At 40.9% G+C, this 23871-nt stretch overlaps 1 protein-coding gene across 3 annotated transcripts in view; it reads left to right on the top strand.

Annotated features, from left to right (window-relative positions):
* Positions 1-9497, top strand: part of BCL2 (BCL2 apoptosis regulator) — a 141334-nt gene extending 131837 nt beyond the window's left edge. For 2 of the 3 annotated variants that reach the window (XM_060691136.2, XM_034432945.3), the window contains exon 3: positions 4421-9497. In XM_060691136.2, coding sequence (XP_060547119.1) covers positions 4421-4555 — 135 coding nt within the window. In that variant the 3' untranslated portion in view covers positions 4556-9497. The remainder of the gene's footprint in view (positions 1-4420) is intronic. The other variant, XR_004593975.3, reaches the window with a different exon arrangement.
* Positions 9498-23871: the final 14374 nt, after the last annotated feature.

The raw sequence follows: 23871 nt of genomic DNA, 5'->3' as shown, positions 1-23871 counted from the left end.
AACTGCAATTTCCCATTGTGTATTTTCTTATACATTGCCAGAATTCTGAGCTTTGACACTCTTCTTTGTGTCAATACAATGCATCTTTGGTGTGCATGTCTTCAGGCTAGGCACAAACCACACGCTTGTGATTGCGATTAATGGGGCACAGAGGTATCACAAAAATATTAAAATTAATGCTGTAATGAGTTCTCATTGAAGTAGGAATCCGGGAGTTAAAGCTTTTGTCCTCTCGCTGCGAATTCATTTGAACGTAAAATTAGCCTGGCTTTTCTTCTTCATCAAGTTCTTCCACTTCCTGATCAGAACAAAGTGCTAAATGAAATCATCAAGGGAGGAAAAGTCTGCAGCAAGGGCATTGAAGTTCTGCACAATTTGCTTGTGCTCCAGATTGTACATTAGGGTATCAATATTAATGATTCAGGAAAGGGATGTAATATGAGGCATCTGTTAGCCAGATTATGCAGCAAACTCAATCCGTTTTGCAACCCAGCAACAGAGCCGCCGGATAGAAGATAGGCTGACTGGTCAAATGATTAAAAGCTATGCAGCAATCCTGACTGAATTAAGAAAAGGTGACTTGCAACATTCGGGGGTGCTTCCTTAGCACCTCTCATCACTTCGGTAAAGAAGCAGGGTCTTCTCCAAAATTCACACAATCTTGCAGCACAATCCTAACACAGACGAAATTGATTTAAGAAAGAGCTAGCAGGTGCTATGTGTCCAATCCACAACCACCCCTAATCACCTTTTCCTCGTCAAATCCAGATCGTGTAGATGTGATGTGGATATGAAGAAGGGAGAAGGTATAGATAAGATGGCTTTCCATCAGTCAAACTGACCCTACATCAACATAATTAAGACAATGCAATTTATGCTGCATCACAATTCCACAAATTCAGAGTCCTGAAGAGCAAGGCAATAATTTCACATTTTAAGCATTTCTTTAATTAAATTAGCATCAATAGGGCAGGTTCACCCACCCACCCACTCACTCACCCACCCACACATAAATAATAAAATAATAAATGTAAAATGTAATGGGATTTACAAAATGTAGTGGGCTATATTTTTATTATTTTTACAAATAACTCAAGGCAGCAAACACATCCAACACACCTTCCTCCTCCTAGGTTTCCAACAACAACAACCCTATGAGGTAGGTTGGGCTGAGAGAATGTGAAAATATGGTACTTCCCAGGAAGAGATGCAGCTGCTTTAAAAAGTTAAGAATAGACACTACATTCATGCATTTCTGATGCACCTTGGAAGAATCAAATTCAGAGTCTTTTTAAGTAGTAAACAAGCTGTATAGAGACAATTCTGTATAGTGGTTAAGGCAAACGCTAGAAACCAGAAGACTGTGAAATCTAATCTAGTCTTAGGACAGAGCCAGTTGGGTGACCTGGGCCAGTCACTCTCTCTTGGCCCTAGGAAAAAGGCAAGGGCAGCCAACCCCAAACAACCCTGCCAAGAAAAGTGTAGACAATCAACCACCAAAAGTCAAAAATGTACTCAAAAGCCCAAAAAGGCTATTCGATACAACAGTAACTAGGGTACACAATGACATTTATATACATCTTTATCACAAGGCTGTGTATCACAAGGCAGTACTGCCTGTTCATGATTCATACATCAGAACATCAACATCATAGATGGAAATAATTACGTAGTAAATCCTGTAAGAATCTCCCACTTCATACCATGCCATAACTGCATTCAATTAGATACCAGGGTAAATCTCCTAGATAATTGATGGCACAGTAAACCTGAAGACGGTTGGCTAAGGAGATGCTGGAATTTGGTTTGGACAGATAGTACGGTACTTTATACAAATATATGTGGCCTGAACCCTTTTATTTGCCAGCAAGCATGTAGCTTAGATTGCGTATCTCAATTATAACCAGCCCTCAAGCTTTGAAAGGTACAGCGATGCCCTTGACAATATACAAAATGTAGTGTTATTTTAGAATATTAAAGCTTTTCCCATTCTGTTTCTTGATGCCTTGAAAAGCAAGCCTAGAGAAAAGTGTTTAACTTTGTACTATCCTTGGCAGAAGGACAGATAGTAAAATTGCTAATGAAAGATTGTACATAGATGCTACAAACAAGGAAATGTAAGTAGTTTTGATTTCAGGCCATTTTAGTGGTATTAAAGGCTCCTAATCCTGGTATGAAAGGTATAATGGTTTCCTCTCCCTCCCCCCAAAAAACCAGAATACAAGCTAGCCTGCTTGTTATTTGTTCCTCCTTTTGGGAAGATAAATTTTAAAAATTGACTGTTTCTTTATGTAAGCATTTCTCCTTCAGATTTTAATTCACTCGATTTTGAACTGCATGGCATAAGAAGGATGATGCGCCATCTTGTGTCTGCTGTTAAATGTGCCAGCAAGAATAATTGCTGGCTTAGGCATTTAGCAGAGTTGTGGAAACTTGTAACATGCTCATCTTTAGAGCTGCTGTCACTTCTAAAAGCTATTGATGCTTCTCTCGATTAGAAGAGTGGACAGAGGAGAAGGAGTTGTGCAGCTAAAGTGGAGAGAAGATTTATTCTCATCATTTGTATTTATTACCTTGCTAGTAAGGCATATTCTCAAGGCTCCTTGAATTACCTGAGCGGCACGGCTGCTCAGAGGGCTAAACCAAAATTCAGATGTGGGAGATAGTTACTGGCATTAATCCCCAAAGGCAAACTTGCATTTTTGTGTCCACTTGGGTAGATATAATACAATTTTGGTGGCAACAGCAGCAAATAAGAATGTCTGGTTTCAAGAAGGCATTGCTGTTGGATAACAAGCGTGATTTGGAAGAAGAGGCGATTCCAGGGAACCTACCTGGGAGGGTGGGAGGTTTAGAAAAGCTATACAATATAGAATATTTTTTTGGCTCAGAGAATTTGTATGGAATAAACATTGGAAACTAATATTTAAGCAAATTATCATGCCAGCTTCATTGTTCAATGGAAGCATCCAATCTAATAGAGGAATAATTCTTCTGCCTCCTCTTCTTCCTCCTCTTCTTCCTCTTCCTCCTCCTCCTCCTCCTCCTCCTCCTCCTCCTCCTCCTCCTCCTCCTCCTCCTCCTCCTCCTCCTCTTCTTCTTCTTCTTCTTCTTCTTCTTCTTCTTCTTCTTCTTCTTCTTCTTCTTCTTCTTCTTCCCCTCCTCCTCCTCCTCCTCTCCTCCTCCTCCTCCTCCTCTTCTTCTTCTTCGTCTTCATCTTCGTCTTCTTCTTCTTCCGAAAAGAAGGTGAAGCCTTCCGAAAAACGGTGAAGACTCTTGTGATCTGGCGAGATCTGGCCATGAATGGAGTGAATGAGTTTTTAATGTTTTTAATGTTTTTAATTTTTAGATGTTTTTATAATGATTTTTAAAAATGTATTGTGAGCCACCCTGAGTCTTCGGAGAGGGGCGGCATATAAATTGAATTGAATTGAATTGAATTAATTAAATTAAATTAAATTAAATTAAATTAAATTAAATTAAATTAAATTAAATTAAATTAAATTAAATTAAATTAAATTAAATTAAATTAAATTAAATTCTTCTCCCCCTCCTCCTCCTCCTCCTCCTTCTCTTTCTCCTCCTTCCTCCTTTTTCCTCTTCCTCCTCCTCCTCCTCTTCTTCCCCTTTCCCATTCCAGGTATTGATACCAAGCAACTTCCTAGATAAGTCCCTGCAGTTTTCTTGATAAGATTTCAGAAGTGGTTTCCCTTGCCTCTTTTCTAGGGCTGAGATAGTGTGACTGGCCCAAGATCACCAACCAGCTGGCCCAAGATGCATTTATTTAAGTCAGGGCTAGAATTTATTATTTATTTATTTATTATTTAAATTTTTATACCGCCCTTCTCCCAAAGGACTCAGGGCGGTGCACAGCCAACACTAAAACACACATATACAAAAAATTTAAAAGCAATTTAAAAATATATTAAATAATTTGGCCCCGATATTATTAAAAAACTAAAACAACCATTAAAAATCATGTTTAGGCCAGCCCAGCTTGTTGGAACAATAATGTCTTGAGGGCACGGCGAAAGGCGCGTAGGTCAGGGATCATCCATATCTCCGGGGGCAATTCATTCCAGAGGGCAGGTGCCCCCATATAGAATTAATGGTCTCCTGGTTTCTAGCTAGTGTCTTAACCACTAGACCAAACTGCCCTTATTATATTGCTTGACAGTTAAGAATGCCAATGGCTCAATCTTGGCTAAAAGGCAGGTGATTCTTCCGTCGCACCTGGCAGGAGTTTCTTCCACAATTCAAGAGATTCCTCCAGGAATGAGAATGAAAAGGTCATATTTGATACTTGTTTTGGAGGCTGGTTTGGTTTTAACGGTCACAAATACCAACTATGCCTATTCATGTTTTATAGCATGTACTCTCCTGTTTCTCATCATTTTCCCTATCCTTTTCTTTTATACAGGATGCCTTTGTGGAGCTGTACAGCAACAACATCAGGCCTTTGTTCGATTTGTCATGGCTGCCTCTGAAGACGATCCTTAGTCTGGCAGTGGTGGGCGCCTGCATCACCCTGGGGGCTTACCTGGGACATAAGTGACTTTCGACTTCATCCAACTGGTGATGGACTGATGGGAAATCTTGATTTCAGAAACTGAAAAAAGAGGAGTGTTGAAAGAAGAAAATAATATGAGGTGTTTTTCTCCCCCCGTGTCAAATAATGCTATTATTTTATGAGCCAAGTATCTTTCTATATATGTCTTCGGGTGTGATTGGGTGTACACAGACACACGAGTGTGCATATATTTATACACACACATGCGCGCGCAAGCACACACACATATTTGTGTGTATACGTAAATGCACACACACACACACACACATACACATATAATATATATATATATATATCTGCTATTACTGCCAAAGGGAATATTCATTTATTTTTTACATTGCAGAGGAGTTATTTATTAAAAGTATTTTACATTTAACCCACTATTTTCCTAAAATTCTGGAACACAAGCATTGTATATTTTTTAATGAAGATTCCAAAGATCTTCGGCTTCCTTATAAAGCATCATTCCACAGACTATTTTATCACAATAGGCTGAAGAACTGTAGGTATAGAGACATACCCTAACCCTTAGGAAGAGTGATGATAAAGTGGCGTAATTTTGTAGGTAAGATTTCAGAGCTGCCTATGAATAGGGTGACTTAAAAAGGCAACAGGATGAGAAGACAATGATTTGGTGGTTCGGCATGGTACCTATTCAGAATGAGAAACAATGCCAGATTCAGGCCAGTAATAAGACCATATGGTTCAACCCTCTGTCCCTACAGCCGACAGCTGTTTTTGGAAAAATGCCCAGCAGAGCAACAGCTGGAAATAGTGATTCATGCAGTATTTTGTTACATGAGTGCTGTGCCATTACATACCACAATTGGCCATCGTTATAAGGAAGCTATTTGTGGGTCCTCAAACTGTGATTTAAAAGGCTGAAATGAAATACATTGGAATGGGCAGAAACAGTTTCATTAAATATTTCATCGGTAAAATTGCCGTTTTTCGTGCAATTATCAGGAAAACCAAAAGTGCCTGTGCCTGGCTTGCAGAACTGAAGCCTCAAAGTCAGCCGTGGCTCACATTCCCAGTAGAATGAGGGTTTGCTCGCAATAGAGCCTGCCTTCCTTGGTTAATTTTTCTTAGGGTCTTAAATGTAATTTTCTTTGTTAATTAATAACATCTCAAAGTCGAAAACAGGCTCAAGGTTCATTTGGCCAGAAGAAGCGATTAGCTGGCGGAGATTAGGTATGGCTTCCTCTTTGTACCAAAATTAACACCCAAATTGCATTCTTAGCCCTGGGCCAGTCCCAGATTGGAAGTGTATTTGCCTCAGAAGTGATGCACACTATTTATTCCTTCAGATGTCTTCGAAAAGAAAAGAAGATAAAGAAATGGTCCAACGCCTCCATCTGGTATGACTCATAGACATTCAACCCTTTGAGATGCCAAGTGTTTTTGCATGGAAATCTGGAAAGGAAAGAGAATGGAAAATTTGTTACAATAACTTTCAGCAAAATGAATATGAAACTCTCCATGCCTACACTTGGGTTCTTTGATTATAAATATCAAAGGTGGCTTATAGGCAGAGCTTCTGGCACCTTAACTCAACATCATCAGGCATCAACCCAGGTTTACGTTGAAGGTGTCCCACCCCAACCGACTGAGCACCTGTCACTTGATTACTGTTCCTGTGAATTCATCTATTATCCAAAGAATACCAAGTACCAATGAAGCAAAGAGAAGTTGTAGCTGCCTCCCCTTATCTTGACTTCTCCTTCTGGCCTTTGGTTCAAATTAGGCTCAGATGGAGAAGGCAAATAAATGAGGCAGTGGTGATGACAAAGATCCTGAGCCTTCCTGAGTGTGTGTGTGTGTGTGTGTGTGTGCTTACTGGGCATTATACCTCTAAACCCCCAAAATAAAAAAATTGGCAATATCTAAGAATGTAACCAAGAATGCAGTGGACTCGGTTCATGAAGTTGTTTAACAGCAGCATAGATATCAACTTGCTGGACTGCCTAAGGTGGACTTAGTCCCAGAAGAAGGCAAATTGTCAGGATGATTGTCACTTGGACAAAAGCAGCTGTGGTATTCATTCCAGTAGTCCATTGTTCCATCTTAACAGTCCATTTATATCACCAGATTAAATAAATGGCCACAGTGAAAAGCCGCGTGTCTACACAGCTGGGACTTCTGTAGTTGTTCCGGACTTTGCTGTTGGGTTCAACACTGGAGATTTTCTGCAATGTTTTGATTATCTTGCAAAGGTGTTTGGGATGTTGCAGAGGAAGGACTCATCAAGTTCAAAGATACCAACTTATAATTTGTTCCTTGGATCCTAGGCAATGTATTTCAGATTTGTGAGTGAGCTATTACATGAGGGGCATCATAAATTCTGGGATGAAAATCAAAAACTGAAAGGATCAAAAGGTTAAATTAAATGAGATGGACATATTTGACATGAATGAATTTTTATCTTGTTTATTTTTTTAAAGCTTTCCTTTCCATTTTTTAAAAAAAATGTCTGTAAAACTGTAAAGTAGTAGAAGTTATGAAATAATATTAATTCAGTGATAAAATGTCAGGACTGAAGTACAGTCATCAAAAGCTTTGTATTCAAAAGAATGTAGCAAAATAATTAACAGATACAACATATGTAAGAAGCGAAATAACTTGATTTTGTGGCATTATATGCAAAAAAAACAACAACAACTAATGAGGTCAGCCTTCTCTAACCTGGTACTTGCTAACATGGATTAGATAACGCAATCACCTTCAGAGTTCTTACTGACTGGAAAGCCAGCATGTAAGTTTAATAAAGAAATAATAACCAGCTTCCATTGATGTGCTGCTTAGTGACTGTAGTTGAGGTCCCAAAACAATAGTTGGGCACCAAGCTGGAAAAGCTGGTCTCAAAAATGTAGTACTTTTAAACTTAAAATGTAGTTCAGTCTTCCCCAACCTGCCGCATTCCAAATGTATTGGATTCCCCCATAATCAAAGGGAATTCTGGGAGCTGAAGCCCCATCATATCTGAAGATCACCATGGTTCGGGAAGGCTGCTGTGATTCATACCATGTTTTCAAAGCTGCTTTAAAAAGTAAATGGGCCAAGTCCACCAGAAAGCCACCTTTTCTCAGCTTTTTCTCCTGCCAATGGAGCATGCACACGAGAACTTTCTGGTAGGCTGAGCCCAGAGTTTTTATGCATGTTAAAACGTGGCTGTAGCTACTATATACAGTTATGGCCTTTGCATCCAGCATTTCAAGAGCATCCGTGAAATGAGCGCTTTAATTTCATAGCAGAAAGAAACCTATAGAGATATGTGGTTGAATTCTAATTTCTAGATACTGGGCAATGTGTGTTACGGCTTCACTTTATTTAGCTTTGCTAAGCCTAAAAATGTTTATTAACATATATTAAAAGTGTCGATTTATAAATAGCAATTCTGTATAAATCAGGTGCATTTAGATTCTGTAGCATTTCAGGCATTTGAACTGTGCCTAAAAACGACTGGAATGTCCAAAGAGTCCAAACATATAAGAAAACCACACAATGTTTTTCCAACTAGCCTTCAGTTAAAATATTTGGTGTAGAGAAGGAATGCCACAAAAGCTGTGCCTTTGCATTCCACAAACAAGCTTCAGGTCCTTGAAACTCCAAGGTGCAGTGATTCACCAGGCTTAAAGTTTTACCAAAGAACTGGTTCACACATCCTAAACTGAGACTAGCTCATCCAACTGACTTACGGAAAACTGTGCATAGAATCAGACTATTCCTTCAGTGTAAGAGCTCTCCTGATACCGGAAAATACGAATAGGATTAAGTTGTGATACACGTCAGTGTCAAAATAGTAATAAGCATGTATGTTTAAACTAGGTTCCTTAATACAACCCCTTGGGCAAGTCTTAAAATGCTGTCCAGAAGCTTGAGGAGAATGACAAAAAATAATGTGTGGTCAGTGCTGCGTCAGAGGCTACATGCTTTCAAATATGTCACGGAAGAACATGGAGCAAGGCATGAGATGGTTCTAAGCTATAGTAACAAGTAACTGCCCTACCATTCTCACCATTGAGAGGTAGGAAGAAATTCAGATCTGGTGTAGTGGCTCACCTCATATGCAAGAAAGTCATTATAAATGAGCCAAATGAAATACTTTCAAGAAACTGCTTAATTGGTGTGGCTAGAATAGAAATATGGGAATATCCATCATCTATAGCAGGGGTCTCTCCAAAACTTGGCAACTTTAAGACTTGTGGACTTCAACTCTCAGAATTCCTCAGCCAGCCTCGGATGGCTGAGGAATTCTGGGAGTTGAAGTCCACAAGTCTTAAAAGTTGTCTAATTTGGAGGACCCCTGTTCTGTTGACTAGGGCAGAATAATGATGTTCCTCCAAAAGAGGTTGTGCGAGCATCTGAGCATAATGGCTTATGGGACAAGAAAGCATGGAGCATTCTCAGCACTTTCTCTTCTTAATTTCCAGATTCCTCTTCTTTAAAAAAATCATACTACAGGTCTCAAGCACCATCCAGTAAGAACAGAATGTTTTTGAATGAAACGTTTACATTATCAAAATAGAACGCTATCTGAGCTAGGAATGGCTATGCTGCTAGAAAATAGTAATTATTGGAACAAAGTTCATTTTCTTGTATTGCCTAATGCTGCGATTGTTTTTCAGAACTGCTTCACATTGCAGGCATGTAAATAGATGCTACTGCTGGGTGTTTTCCTGTTGTTTTTGTCCCCTTGGGCTTCGTGGTATTGTAAGTGTCTACATACCAGAGAAGTCCAAATGTCTGTCAATTGTCTTTAATAGATGGCCAGTAGTGTGTACCCCACTTCCCACCCCTCGATTGCTGCAAATTGTATAATACTGTGGCTGCACTAGCTATAAGGATTGTTAATATTAATACTGTACTATTCAAGTTGAACGTATTTTAGAGATGTTAAATGTACATAAAAGCTTGATTTTGCCTATCTTCTCAGTTGTTTCACCATGATTGATAATCCTTCCTGTTTTTCTTGGGTACTTTGTTTTGATTTAAGGGGAAAATCCTGCAAAACACAGCTTTTAGAGCTGAAAATGATGTAACATTATACAGATATTTTCATCTGCTTATGCTTTGAAATAACTCATCCCATTTCCCTCTCATCTCATCTTGTGGAGTATTTCACATTGTGTCTGGAAAACAGAAATTCAACCTTATGTCCTTATGTCCACTTACGGATGTAAAAGACTTGTTGAACTGAACTTCTTAAGGGTTGAATAGAATTGGGCTGACAGATATTCCTTCCAAGATAAATTACGGGCTCACGGCAAGGCTGAGATTTGCACTTGAGTCTTTTGATGACAGTATTCATCCACTCAGCCATATTGTAGTAATAGCTTAGGATAGGAGCGTTTAAGTCATCCAACTGTGATTCCTCTGCCATAAGAAACTGAAAGTGCATCAATACACAACATCAAGCAATGAATGTTTTGGATGATGGTTTCCCAAGGGAAAAAATATTGGGGGTGAGGTTGACCAAAACATCCCCCTAATTTACCTTCTCCAGTATAACCTTGGTTTAGTATAATATACTGCATATTTACAATGTTTCAAAATGACATTCATTTCCAAGTCCAGTACCCCTTCTTCTATTCTGCATAAATTCTAAATATATAGAAACCTTCTCAGATCTCCAGTGAAAGATCAATAAAACTAATACACTGGGTTGTCGTTTATTTGGGGATTGGGGAAGGAATTCCTTCTATCCCAACTAGTTTCTAAGGGCCAAATGAATTTCAGTATTTAAAAGTGTAAACGTAGTTCACATATCTTGATTACCTTTCCTGGAAGCAATGAAATTCAGTATATGAAAAGGGTATTTATTACTCTTACGATACCAATTTTAAAATGATACTCAGTTGCGATTGCTTTTGACCCAGGGTGAAATCCAGCAGGTTCTGACAGGTTCTGGAGAACCGGTAGTGGAAATTTTGAGCAGTTCGGAGAACCGGTAGCGGAAATTTTGAGTAGTTCAGAGAACTGGCAAATACCACCTCTGGCTGGCCCCAGAGTGGGGTGGGAATGGAGATTTTGCAATATCCTTTCCCTCCAGGAGTGGGGAGGGAATGGGGATTTTGTAGTATCCTTCCTCTGCCATGCCCGCCAAGCCACGCCCACCAAGCCACACCACACCCACCAAGCCACGCCCACAGAACCGATAGTAAAAAAAGTTGAATTTCACCACTGCTTTTGACCCCAAGCATTTGATGATAATGGAAGCTTGTCTCTTAGTAACTGTGAGGAAGTGAGTTTTATGGAGACCCTGAGGAGTGAGAGACAGTGTTAAATCACCCTTCCATGTGCACCGTAATTGTTGAGAGATTGTAGATTTATTGCAAACACATCATTGAGAGATTGTAGATTTACTGCAAACATTATGTCTCAATGGAGGCACAGAGTGAGCTGAAGTTGAGGCGCAATGCACAACGTTGTATCTAAAAGTATGCCGATTTCAAATAATCAATGGCAAATGAAAGAACCATGTGTGTTTCTTCACCAAGGGTGATTTACCTTTTTAGTAAATTTGCTAAATTCATAATGCAACCATTCTACATAGTAACATTTTCTTTTTGGACCTAATGTAGTTAACTTTCCACATATTTCATCAGAAATCAAGCAGCCATTCAGCTTTTCATGGAGCCAGCTATTTTTGGTTAGAAAAGCATATTGGTTGATGGTGATATTTCCCCTCCCCCAATTAACAAGATTCTTATAAGTTTTGTTGTCTGATACTTAAAACTAAGATAACAATTTCCACTTGGCAATAACACTCATCTAACATTGTAAGAAACAGATCACATGTGCTTTCAGCCCCTAATTATATGGATCAGGTTAAGGTGATACATATAATTTATAACTCTATACAGCAGTCTTCCTCTGTCTGCTGTGTTTTTGATGTTTTGAGTCTTCAGTTCCCAACTAATATGGAGGGTTGACGAGGAAGACTACTCTGTCTTAAATATAAACTACCCAGAGGGTGTAGTAAAGCACTGTGTTGCATGGTATATAAGTCTAAATGCTATTGCTATTGCTAGATGTAGCTGGGTTTCTGATAAAAGTATAAGCAAAGTCAGTTAGTTTGGGTGATAGTTTGATTCTGTCATATTCACAGAGTCAGCAATGCTCGAACAAGATAATTTATTGATTTAAATATATGCTCTATTATTTCTGCCTTTTAGATTGCAAAATCATTTATTATATTTATTACATCACAAATGCAATCCAGTTAGTAACAGAGAGTTAAATTATAGATTTTAAACAAAATAATGGCATGCCTCTTGAAGATAAACATGCAGCTTTTGCTGACCCCAAATGCAACTGAAATTGCTACAGAATGAGCCAGAATTGGGATGACCATTAAAAAAAAAAGTTGATTTTATCTTCACAAGTATAGAAGATTTATCTAGTTCTAGAGATCCACTTGGAGAGATCTACCAGAGTAAATTCTGTTTTAAGGAATCCCACAGTATATTTTCCTCTGTTTTCACTAGAAGTCATATGGAAACTGTTAAATGATGTCAGTGTTCCATGTAATAATTAATTCTTAAAATCACTTATGGCCAATTTCTGACTGAAGAAAACTTTAGAACATGCCTTCCTTTGGGCCTTTCGATTCCAGAGTAGATGACATGGAAGCTATAAGCCATTTGCTTAAAGGTTCCAGTTAACTATGATTTGGAGCCCAAAACAGATCATTAGGCTACACTGGAAGAAAGCCATATGATTATAGGATGCGTAGCCTGACACTATTTCTAATGGTCTTGGCAATTATCCAATTATGCAAGAGCTGAAACTAGGCCCAGAAACGCTGCAAAGCAAAATCATTTGCAATGAAATTCCCATTATGCCTTTAATAGAGTCTGCCCTCCAATTAGTTATATCTGTTTGAATAGCTTAGAAAAAATATGTTCATATATCCTATCTAAAAAGAACCATCTTCCCTGTTGACCTGGCTCTTGAGGAAATTCCATTCCCACATTCTTGCTTGACTATAAGAAATGTCCATAACCAATATCAAATTGTCTTTCCAACTATCTCATCCAGATGTCCTTCAAATAGGTTAAAGTAAAATTCCTTAGAATTCTCAACAACTATACAGCTTGGCAATTCTGTGAGATGTACTCACAATGTATTTAGAGAGCAAAAGACTGAGGAAAACTGAGGTAGCTCAGTTAAGATTCTGGACCAAGAAATACTTCACATTTTAAACTCCCAAATGATCAATCCCTGTTGAATTTTACCAGGCAGATGATGATGTCTCTCATCTTAGTAATTGTTTGAAAGGAACTTTGACTCCATAATCATCTTGCATTTGCAATTATGCAAAAACAGGATTGGCAGAAAATCAAACTGCTCTCTCGTGAGCCTGCAAATGGATGTAACTGAGGGAAACTCCTCTGAATCCATATTTTGCTCAACATCTGGAGTCTTTAACATTGAATTCCCCCAACATGTATGGATAAAGCAGGTGAAGGGTTCTCTCCCTTTTAACATCCTCTCCTCATTACCGACTTCCTCCTGTCCAAGTTCCTGAATTTTACAAGATAGATTTTCTTGATTTTTACATTCTGAATTTGCAGAAACAGCTGTTTTGTCTCCAAAGGAACATTAGATAAAGAATTCCCTCCTTTTGGAAGCTCCCATGCACTTTCCATTGTTCAGTTCAATTTTTAACAAAACACAAATGCTTCTCCCATACATGACTCCTAACAAAATCTCTTAGACTTTAAACATTTAAACGTGGCTCGAACTGAGAAAGATGTACATTCACCATATGTTATGTCTGAGACTTCCAACAACATTCTTACGAAGATTTTGAAGTCTGTTTTCCATGTAACAGTTGCATAGGGGTGAAATGCGCCTAGTTCGGCCCAGTTCGGCCAAACCGGTAGCGATGGCAGCCGGTGGTTCGGACAACTGGTAGCGATGGCGGCCGGTGGTTCGGACAACCGGTAGCGATGGCAGCCGGTGGTTCGGACAACTGGTAGCGATGGCGGCCGGTGGTTCGGACAACCAGTAGCGATGGCGACGTGAGGCTCCACCCACCCACCCGGTCATCATTACTTCCTGGTTTTAATCAGGAAGTAACCTGTTTTTTACCCTCTGCGCATACGGAGAAGGATTTGCGCATGCACAGAGTCTGCATGCGTGCAGGGTGCGTGCACTTCCGAACCGGTTGGGAACATAAGTAGATTTCACCCCTGCGTTGCAGTATACATGCATAAAAGCACTGTAATAAAACTTAGAGTCAGAATGAAAGAATGAAATGATCAGGGGTGAGGAAATAGTTTACCAAGTTAGAATAAACTTGGTAAACTGTTTACAGTTAAAATAATTGATTATATTTTTCTGCAACCTACTGGACAAATTCTGTGTTGGTATCATTGATAATTCAGTTGCATATCCGTATTTTCCCTTTGGCTCAACTACTGCATTAGTTGACTGGCTCTTTCAATTAGACTTTGAAGTAGAATAATTGCCTCCTACATAATGAAGTACCACATGCAGGCTGCCAGTAGAAGTAGGGGAAAGATTGCTTTTGATGCAGAGTAAGAAATGATGGGAGGAAGACAATGTTGCAATGGTCTGGGGAGAGCTTTTGAGTGCAACTTCACCTTTTTACTTCTTAAACAAATGGTTTGTGCCAGGGCAAGCAGGATTTGCAGATGAACCCAGGGAGAATCTATCTGGGACTGATAGAAATGTATGCCAAGCTGAAAGGTGGATGGATGTTCTTCGGACTTGAAGAGCATTGGGTGAATGTGTGGTAGCATCTGAAAACATCTGGGAATATCAAACGTTGGGAGCAGCCAGAGCTCATGTAAATACTGAGAGATACTTGGCTTTTGCAATTAATGAGAAGTACTTTCCCACCCCCAAAGAAACCCAAAATGTTTTTGGGTTTTTTTGCATTTTAGCTAAAGGAAGAAAAATTATCTCAAACGCCATAACGGTTTGTAGATTTGACAGTAAGCAGGACAGCTTTCAGAGAAGAAAAAGAAGGCGGAAAAAGATGGTGGGGCTGCCAAAGAGAGGAACGAAAACACTTCACAAGATGTGAGTGTATTTCAGCTATAATCAAAGAGATCAGCGAGATCAGAGAGAAGAGGGGAGACCAGTTATTAACTTCAGACTGTTTTTAAACCAATGCTGTTATACATTTTAAGTACAGCTGCATTTAATGGGTTTGTGCAAAAGCAGACATCGTTCAGATTGTGGGGGGGAAGCAAGAGTTTTCCATCGAGTCAGATAACCGACTTGGCAGCCAGCCACTTGTGAACAGAAAAAGATGCCATCCAATCCCTGAGACGGAAGCTAATCAAAAAATATATTGTCTGTCTCCCTCTCTAGATATCTATATTTGTACCTGCAATTATTAAGAAAGTGCATTCTCGTAGAAAGCCATTTTCTGTCTAGGCTAATTTGATTGCACTAATGCATTTGCCAAAGGCAGAAATGCTCACGATAAATTTTTTGAGAGTGGGATGGAAGAGACATTCTGTTGCTGCCCATCCATAAATAAAGGGGTTATATCTGTCGATATTCTCCTCCCGTCCAGTCCGCAAGAACTGTATTTCATTAAACGTAGTGTTAATAAAGAAGGGTAGAGTAGGGGTGTGCAGAAAAATCAGTTGTGAAATAGCATACTCTAGTTAAATCCATGGCTCAACCGTAAATAGTCAGTATTCATTTATTGCCCACACCCCTTCAACATTGTCTAGAGAATTATTTTGTGTTATATTTACCGACAAAGAAATAAAGGGCGACTAGTATAGATCTATTTCGAGCTATTTAACTCTGGTCAGCTAGCCCGTGATGACGAACCTATGGCACGCATGCCAGAGGTGGCACGCAGAGCCCTCTCTGTGGGCACGTGCATCGTCGCCAGCTGCTCTTCTGGTTTCTGAAAAACAGCCCAAAAACAGCCTGAAAATGGTCCAAAAAACGGCCTGAAAACAGCCCTAAAAACAGCCTGAAAACAGGCCAAAAAATGGCCAAAAACAGATATGTGTATGCCGGCCAGCTGGTCTTCAGGTTTCCAGCACTCTGGCATGCGCGTTCTAATTTGCGCACTCAGTGCCAAAAAGGTTTGCCATCACTGAGCTAGCCTTCTGGGATTCAAACCCAGACAGCTTACATATTAGGTAGATGTATTAACGTCTAAGCCATGGGCTCTCCTAGCTTTGTCAGCTATAGCAGGGGAGAGAGTAAGTGGAAGCAGTATGCTCTGTCCCATATTTGGGTAGACCAGATTGCCCCTATAAAAACATTTATTGTCTAGATAAGACAGGTTCTGGAGAACCAGTAGCAGAAATTTTGAGCAGTTCGGAGAACTGGCAAATACCACTTCTGGCTGGCCCCAGAATGGGGTAGGAATGGGGATTTTGCAGTATCTTTCCCCTGCCACACCCACCAAGCCATGCCCACCAAGCCACACCACGCCCACCAAGTCACGCCCACAGAACCGGTAGTAAAAAAAATAGGATTTCACCACTGAGATAAACTACTCTTTTTTTTCAGGAAGCCTACTCTTAAAAGAATTTGGATAACACGATTCACTAAAAAAGCCTAAATGTTGCTCCAGTTAAGCTCCTCCAGTTTTCCACACCTCTAAGAGACTAATGATAGATCCGGCAAACTGCATAATCCTGCCTTGGATCATAATTTTACAGTTAAGTGTCTAGGAATTAACTCCTCATATTGAGAACTCTTGAATATAGACATAAAGGAGATGACTGGAAGACAGATAATGGCTTGCTTTATCTCTAGATGAAACACACAAGTTGGAAAGAGTAGAATGTGTATACATTTCAGAAGCTAAATTTGGTGAGAACCAGGTTTTTCAAAAAATGCAATGAAGATAATACCTTGTAAGAGAACAGGAAAAAATAACCAAAATATGAAATGACACAGCTGCAATTTGGTGGAGATAGCGAACAAGAAAACAAACCTCAAAGGAGCAGTACTGTATACAGGTAGTCCTTGACTTACAACCACAATTGAACCCAAAACGTCTGTTGCTAAGCGAATCAGTTAACTGAATTTTGCCCTATTTACGATCTTTCTTGCCACAGTTGTTAAGTGAATCACTGCAGTTGTTAAATTGTTAACACTGTTGTTAAGTGAATCTGGCTTCCCCATTGACTTTGCTGGTTAGAAGATGGCAAAAGGGGAATCACATGGGCCCGGGACACTGCAACGGTCGTAACTATGAGTCAGTTGCCAAGCGTCTGAATTTTGATCACGTGACCATGGGGATGCTGCAATGGTCGTAAGTGTGAAAAACGGTCATAAGTCCCTTTTTTCAGTGCCGTTGTAACTTCAAATGGATACTGAACAAACTGTTGTAAGTCATGGACTACCTGTATATGGAAGGGAAATGTCCATATGTGTCAGTGGTGGGTTGCCCCGGGTTCGGACCAGTTCGCAAGAACCAGTAGTGAAATCGGCGGGACGCTCCGCCCACTGACCCAGATGTCATCAGGAAGTTTATGTGCATGCACAGACGCATGCGCACGCGCACGGTCCCGTTGCAAACTGGTAGTAAAGGTAAGTAGAATCCACCCCTGATATGTGTGCATATGAGCCATCTAATAAGAATCATTATGCCAATTTTAGAGGTATGAGAAAAATAAGAGAGGGGCATTCAGCAATATAAAGCACAAGAAAGTAAAATAATTCAACCCTGCAATCTAAGTATAGTATGGGTATTTAAATGCCTGGGGAAACCTGATGGTGGGAAGACAGTGATGGAAGTACCAAGTGATCCTCTTTAGGGAAAGCGTTCCACCGTCAGGTTTCCAGGTGAAAAGGCAGCTGAGCCTTACTTGACAGGTGCACCACTTATGATTCCAAGTTGCATCTGAAAAAGAACTCTTTACAGCAGACAAAAATGTCCCTAAGCACTCAACAATGTCAGAGTTGAATGCTAAAAGGCTTTTTTCCCTCCCTCTCCCTTGTTTTGGAACTATGTGCATAAACCAGACCAACATATCCAAGGCTTATTGAATGACTATTGATATAGTTATGGGGGAGGTAGGGAAAACCATTGAAATTCCTTACTTGAGCTTGGAACTGGGAATGAACTTTCTATCATAAATTCATGGTGAGGCACATTTTCCAACATGTGTATAAGAATATGCTGTTTTGTAAAAGCAGTGTTAATGTCAGCCAAAGGCTAAAACCTCCACAAAGTATACACAACCAAGTGTCTATATTTCCATGTTCAGATGCTGAATGGATCAGCAGGTCAAGCTTATTTCCATAATGGCAACAGGAGAAACGTTTGGGACAGCAGTTCAGCCTAGCATAATGCACACTCTATCTCCATGAAAAACCGTACTGTGTGTATCAGAGGTGGTATTCATCAGGTTCTGACCAGTTCTGGAGAACCGGTAGCGGAAATTTTGAGTAGTTCGGAGAACCGGTAAATACCACCTCTGACTGGCCCTGTCTCCATCTATTCTCTGCCTCCCGACTCCCAGCTGACCGGGAGGAAATGGGGATTTTGCAGTATCCTTCCCCTGGAGTGATATGGGAATGGAGATTTTACAGTAAATTCCCTTACCACGCCCACCAAGCCACAGCCACCAAGCCATGCCACGCCCACAGAACCAGTAGTAAAAAAAATTGAATCTCACCACTGGCGTGTATACAACAACACAATATACCGGTAAGTACTCAATCAAATGCTGTCCTGTAATTTGAGGGAGACGAGCGGTTTAGAAATATATTTTTTTAAAAATTACTACAAAAAATTGAATTTCAGCTCTATCTAGCAAGGCCAATCAAAGGGATCATGTGAGTTATCATTCAGAGACCACCAAAACACCATCTAATAGGAGAAGGAACAGCTGGAGGGGCACTGTTGTGATTTCCACAACCTTTTGCATTGAAGTCACACAACTCGCACGTAGTCCTTGCGGACAATATTTGAAAATACAGGTTCTTAATTAAAATAACACGGTGAGTAATATGTTGACTGATTTACAGAAGCAAGAAACTCCATGCTGCCCATAGTCTGACGCCTATTGTACTGAATAAGCATTTGACTTATTAAATCATCCCACAGTGGGAAACTGAAAACAGAAAATAAACAGAAGCTCCAGCAGGCCCATAAAGACCTAAGCAAACTATTAAACTATCACCTTCTATGTATCTCTCTGTCCAACCCTCTGGAAACATCTCGAGCTGCTGCTGAGTTAACGGTCAAAAATCACTCAGTCCTTTTGTCCAAGAAACAATCCCATTTTAATAGTGAACATGGGAACCAACTTCTCTATTGTAACTTTTTCAATAGAGACTCAAATCACTCTGACAAGGGGTGGGAGGAGAGGTGCCCAGGCCCACTTTTAAAATGCCACAGAGAAGCTTGATGGGTGGATGTTTAATAATCCTCGGCCCATAGAGAGCTTCAAGGGTAAAATTGATAGATTTGATAATGTTGGCCATTCTGTAGACATGAATTTAACTTTAATGGCAAAAAAAAGAGAGACCTCAACATTGGTAAAAGAGTCATTCTCACGCATGGAATTGACTGGAATGTGGTCTTGAGCAAGTATCCATAATAAAAGTATGTCACAAACAAAAATGTACAAAGAGATAATCTCCAGATATCGAGTTGAAAACCCCAGATCGACAAGATGGGGAATTGGGCATTATATAGAACTTTTGTCATTTTTTACTTTACTTTACTTTATTTTAAATTTATATACCGCCCTTCTCCCTGAGGACTCAGGGCGGTGTACAGCCAGAATTAAAAAAAATAAAATACAAATATTAAAAACAATTAAAATATATATAAATTTGGCCCAAAATTAAAAATACAAACCAATTAAAACATTTAAAATTTCTTCTTAAACCAGCCCGGCTTGCTGGAAAAAGTGGGTTTTAAGGGCACGGCGGAAGGCGCTAAGGTCTTGGATTCTCCTTATCTCTGGGGGCAACTGATTCCAGAGGGTAGGTGCCCCCACAGAGAAGGCCCTCCCCCTGGGGGTCACCAGCCTGCATTGATTGGCTGATGGCACCCTGAGGAGGCCCTCTCTGTGGGAGCGCACGGGACGATGGGAGGTCGTTGGTAGCAGCAGGCGGTCTCGAAGATAGCTAGGCCCGATCCCATGGAGCGCTTTAAAGGTGATAACCAGCACCTTGAAGCGCACCCGGAAGACCATTGGGAGCCAGTGCAGCTCGCGCAGGAGCGGTGTTACATGGGAGCGCCATGCTGCTCCCATCACTACCCGCGCTGCTGCATTCTGGACCGGTTGGAGCCTCCGGGTGCTCTTCAAGGGGAGCCCCATGTAGAGAGCGTTGTAGTAGTCAAGGCGAGAGGTGATGAGGGCATGAGTGACTGTGCACAGGGAATCCCGATCAAGAAAGGGCCGCAACTGGCGAATCAGGCGAACCTGATAAAAGGTCCCCCTGGTTACAGCTGTCAGATGTTCCTCCAAGGACAGCTGCCTATCCAGGAGGACTCCCAGATTTTAATGTCTTTTTCTATCAATTCTTTCTTTGATTGATGGGTGGTGAGAAGGGGGAAATTGGCTTAAATTCAGTGTTATTTTTATTCCAGTAAATATAGTCAATTCATGCCATTGAGACCTAAGTCAGTCATTCTCAAAGTTTTTCAGCAAAATGATAAGTGAATTTGTGTGATCCTTCTTTTGAATAAAATTATTCAAATTATTACTGATTGAAAATGGATCAGCCAATTAGCTATGGTAATTGCTACATTGGCATGAAAAGCAGTGGTGAGTTGCCCCTGGTTCAGAACGGTTCGCAAGAACCGGTAGTAAAACTGGCAGGAGGCTCCGCCCACTGCCCCGGATGTCATCATAGGCAATCTGCACATGAGCAGAAGCAAGCACGTGATCCCATTGCAAACTGGTAGTAAAGGTAAGTAAAACCCACCCCTGATGAAAAGGCAAGAAGGAAAACCTGAGTGACTTTCACAATCTTGCTCCAACCATCCCTATCTGCATGCAGCCCAGAATGATGTTGCTTTGGCTGCATGATACACACACACACACACACACACACACACACACACACACACACACACACCGCTGGGATTTAATACCACCTCTGGCTGGCCTCAGAGTGGGGTGGGAATGGAGATTTTGTAATATCCTTCCCCAGGAGTGGGGAGGGAATGGGGATTTTGCAGTATCCTTCCCCTGGAGTGGGGTAGGAATGGAGATTTTGCAGTATCCTTCCCCTGCCATGCCTACCAAGCCACGCCTACCATGCCATATCATGCCCACCAAGCCATGCCCACAGAACCAGTAGTAAAAAAATTTGGATTTCACCACTGTGTTGAATCCATGTTTATTTATTGCAAAATCTTTATATACTGCAAAATCTCCATTCCCATCCCACTCCAGGGGAAGGATATTGCAAAATTCCCATTCCCACCCCACTCTGGGGCCAGCCAGAGGTGGTATTTGCCGGTTCTCCGAACTACCCAAAATTTCTGCTACTGGTTCTCTGAACTGCTCAAAATTTCCTCTACCGGTTCTCCAGAACCTGTCAGAACCAGCTGGATTTCACCCCTGATTCAACACTTTAGTTTTGAAAGAGGTATGTTGGGTGGCTTGGACACACAGAGAAGAAACAATGTCCACATTGCAAAACAAATATGTGAAGAAAGAATAAACGGTTCAAGACGAAAGGAAAGATTGAGAAAGTTGTTGCTGAAGGAGTTGATGTAATCCTCAAAGAGATAGTGGTGAGACAAATAAAAGACACTGTACAAAGTTGTTCATGGGCATATCGGAAGTATGGATAGTTTGAAAGGATGTGCAACAGGTATGATGTTAGTGTAAACATTATTCATTTCGTTTTCATTTTTACATGAATTTCATACCTTTGTTTTGATTACTATTCTTTTATTCTTTTCCACTTTTTGTGGAAAAGTGGAACTTTTTGTTTACTCAAAAAATGGATTACATGATGAATCTGCATATATGTTAATTGAATCGTTTTGTATTTGTTTGAGACTACATGGACAGAAAGGTTGGAAACAGAACAAACAAACAAATATTCCACCTTGATCGCTTTCTAGATTTGTCCCTGTTCTATCCCTTTCTGTGCTGAGCATTTCCTATCGTATATCATAGATTAGATTTTATTTAGACTTTAATCACAAGCTAAGATTTTGCACACAGAGCACCCCTCTGAAGCCCACCATATAAAAGAATGGGGAAATTTTCCTATACTGTAGTAAAATGGAATCCTTCACAGTTGGCGCCACCTAGTGGTACAACACAAACATTGCTTGAGAACTAAGAAACCAAAGGCTACAACCGTGATGGCGAACCTATGGCACATGTGGGCACGTGAGTGTTGCCATAGCTCAGCTCCAGCACACATGTGCGCGCCAGCCACCTGATTTTCAGCCCTTCTGGGCCCACCGGAAGTCGGGAAATGGGCTGTTTCCGGCCTCTGGAGGGCCTCTGGGAGTGTGGGGAAGGCAGTTTTTGCCCTCCCAGGCTCCTAGAAAGCCTCTGGAGCCTGGGGAGGGCAAAAAACAGGCCTTCCAAATCCAGCGAAAGTCGGGAAACAGGCTGTTTCCAGCTTCTGGAGGGCCTCCGGGGGAGGGAAGCCGTTTTGGCCCTCCCCAGGCTCCAAGAAAGCCTCTAGACAGCCTGGGGAGGGTGAAAAATGGGCCTACCGGGCCCATCAGGCCATCACGTGCCAAAAGCGGGGGGAGCCCGGAGAGGGTCATGCGTGCATGTGCGGGGGGATGGGGCGCATTGAATTATGGGTGTGGGCACGTACGCACATAAACCCCCCATGCTCCCCCTGTTTTTGGCACATGATGGGAAAAAGGTTAGCCATACTGGGCTACAAGGTGGGAGTTTGCATCTTTGGTTCTTGTAGGGATTAGTGAACTCTGTACACCCAGTAAGTAAGGTAGGGTTCTGACTTGCAATTGTTCCTTGGCTGATAGAGGAAGAAACTGTATGCAGCACCTGACCAGTTTGCTCTTAGTGCAGTGATGCTTTGGACATGCTGGAGAAATCGAATCTAAACATGATAAGGAATGCACGCAGTGCATGACTGGAGAAGCTTCTTGGATAAGCAGCAAAACATATCAAGCCTAAAAGTCCAGTTTCCATGACTCAACTTTCACACAACTCTATCTGGAGGACTGAGAATCTTCCTTGACACATGCAGAGCACGGTTTCTTGAATTCTTTCCAATGGTTTAATCAGCACCCGCAATTTTTCACAGCAATGAAGTTAACACGTTTTGTGAGTTTGTGTGCGTGTGTGGTCACACACGGACAAAGAAATATATAGTTATGTGTGTTTGGACTCTATCCTCATGTTATGTTTACTATACATGTACATGTATGTGTTGGAAGAAATATCCTTCTGGGTTCAGTTCCAAGTGGGGAAAAAGACACTGGATTCATGGAAGTTGCTTGGAAAGAAGGTTTATTGATGAACAGGATCACATGGCTTGAGTTCCCGAACAAAAAAAAAGGCCGAGATGTTGAGAGTGCCTTGGTTTTAGGCCTTCTGTTGGGCTTTGAATTTGAGCTTGTATTCTGATTGGTTGTCAGACTCCCCTGGGGCCATGCAGGGGCAACTCTGTAAACTGTCCTGAGTCCCAAGCAGGGGTGAAATGCTCCCGGTTCAGACCAGATCTCCCGATCCGGTAGCGATGGAGGCGGGTGGTTTGAAAAACCGGTAGCAAAAATCTCTGCCCTCCCCCATTGCCAAGCTGAGCCGCGCAATCATCAGAGGCTTTTTTTTTAATTTTTAAAAGCATTTTTCCTAAAACCTCTTTGGCCGAAAAAATGCTTTTAAAAGTAAAAAAAAAGCCCCTGACGATCGCATGGCTCAGCTGGGATCATCAGTGGCTTTTAAAAGCATTTTTTCTATAACTTCTTCAGCCGAAGAGGTTATAGAAAAAATGTTTTTAAAAGGAAAAAAAGCCTCTGCCGATCAGGCAAGTCAGCTGGGATTGTCAGAGAGTTTTTTTAAAAAAAAAAGCCTCTGCCAATCAGGCAAGTCAGCTGGGATTGTCAGAGGCTTAAAAAAAAAAAGCTTCTGCCAATCAGGCAATTCAGCTGGGATCGTCAAAGGCTTAAAAAAAAAAGCCTCTGCCGATCAGGCAAGTCAGCTGGGATTGTCAGAGGCTTTAAAAGCATTTTTTTTACAACCTCTTCAGCTGAAGAGGTTGTAGAAAAAATGGTTTTAAAAGTTAAAAAAAAATTGGCCACGCCCACTCAGTCATATTACCCCACCACCACCAAGCCACACTCACAGAACCAGTAGTAACAAATTTTACATTTC

Source organism: Pantherophis guttatus, chromosome 3 (genome assembly GCF_059756535.1).
Source record: "Pantherophis guttatus breed Tessera chromosome 3, ASM5975653v1, whole genome shotgun sequence".
In the NCBI taxonomy this organism is placed as follows: Eukaryota; Metazoa; Chordata; class Lepidosauria; order Squamata; family Colubridae; genus Pantherophis; species Pantherophis guttatus.
This window is presented reverse-complemented; position numbering and strand designations above follow the sequence as displayed.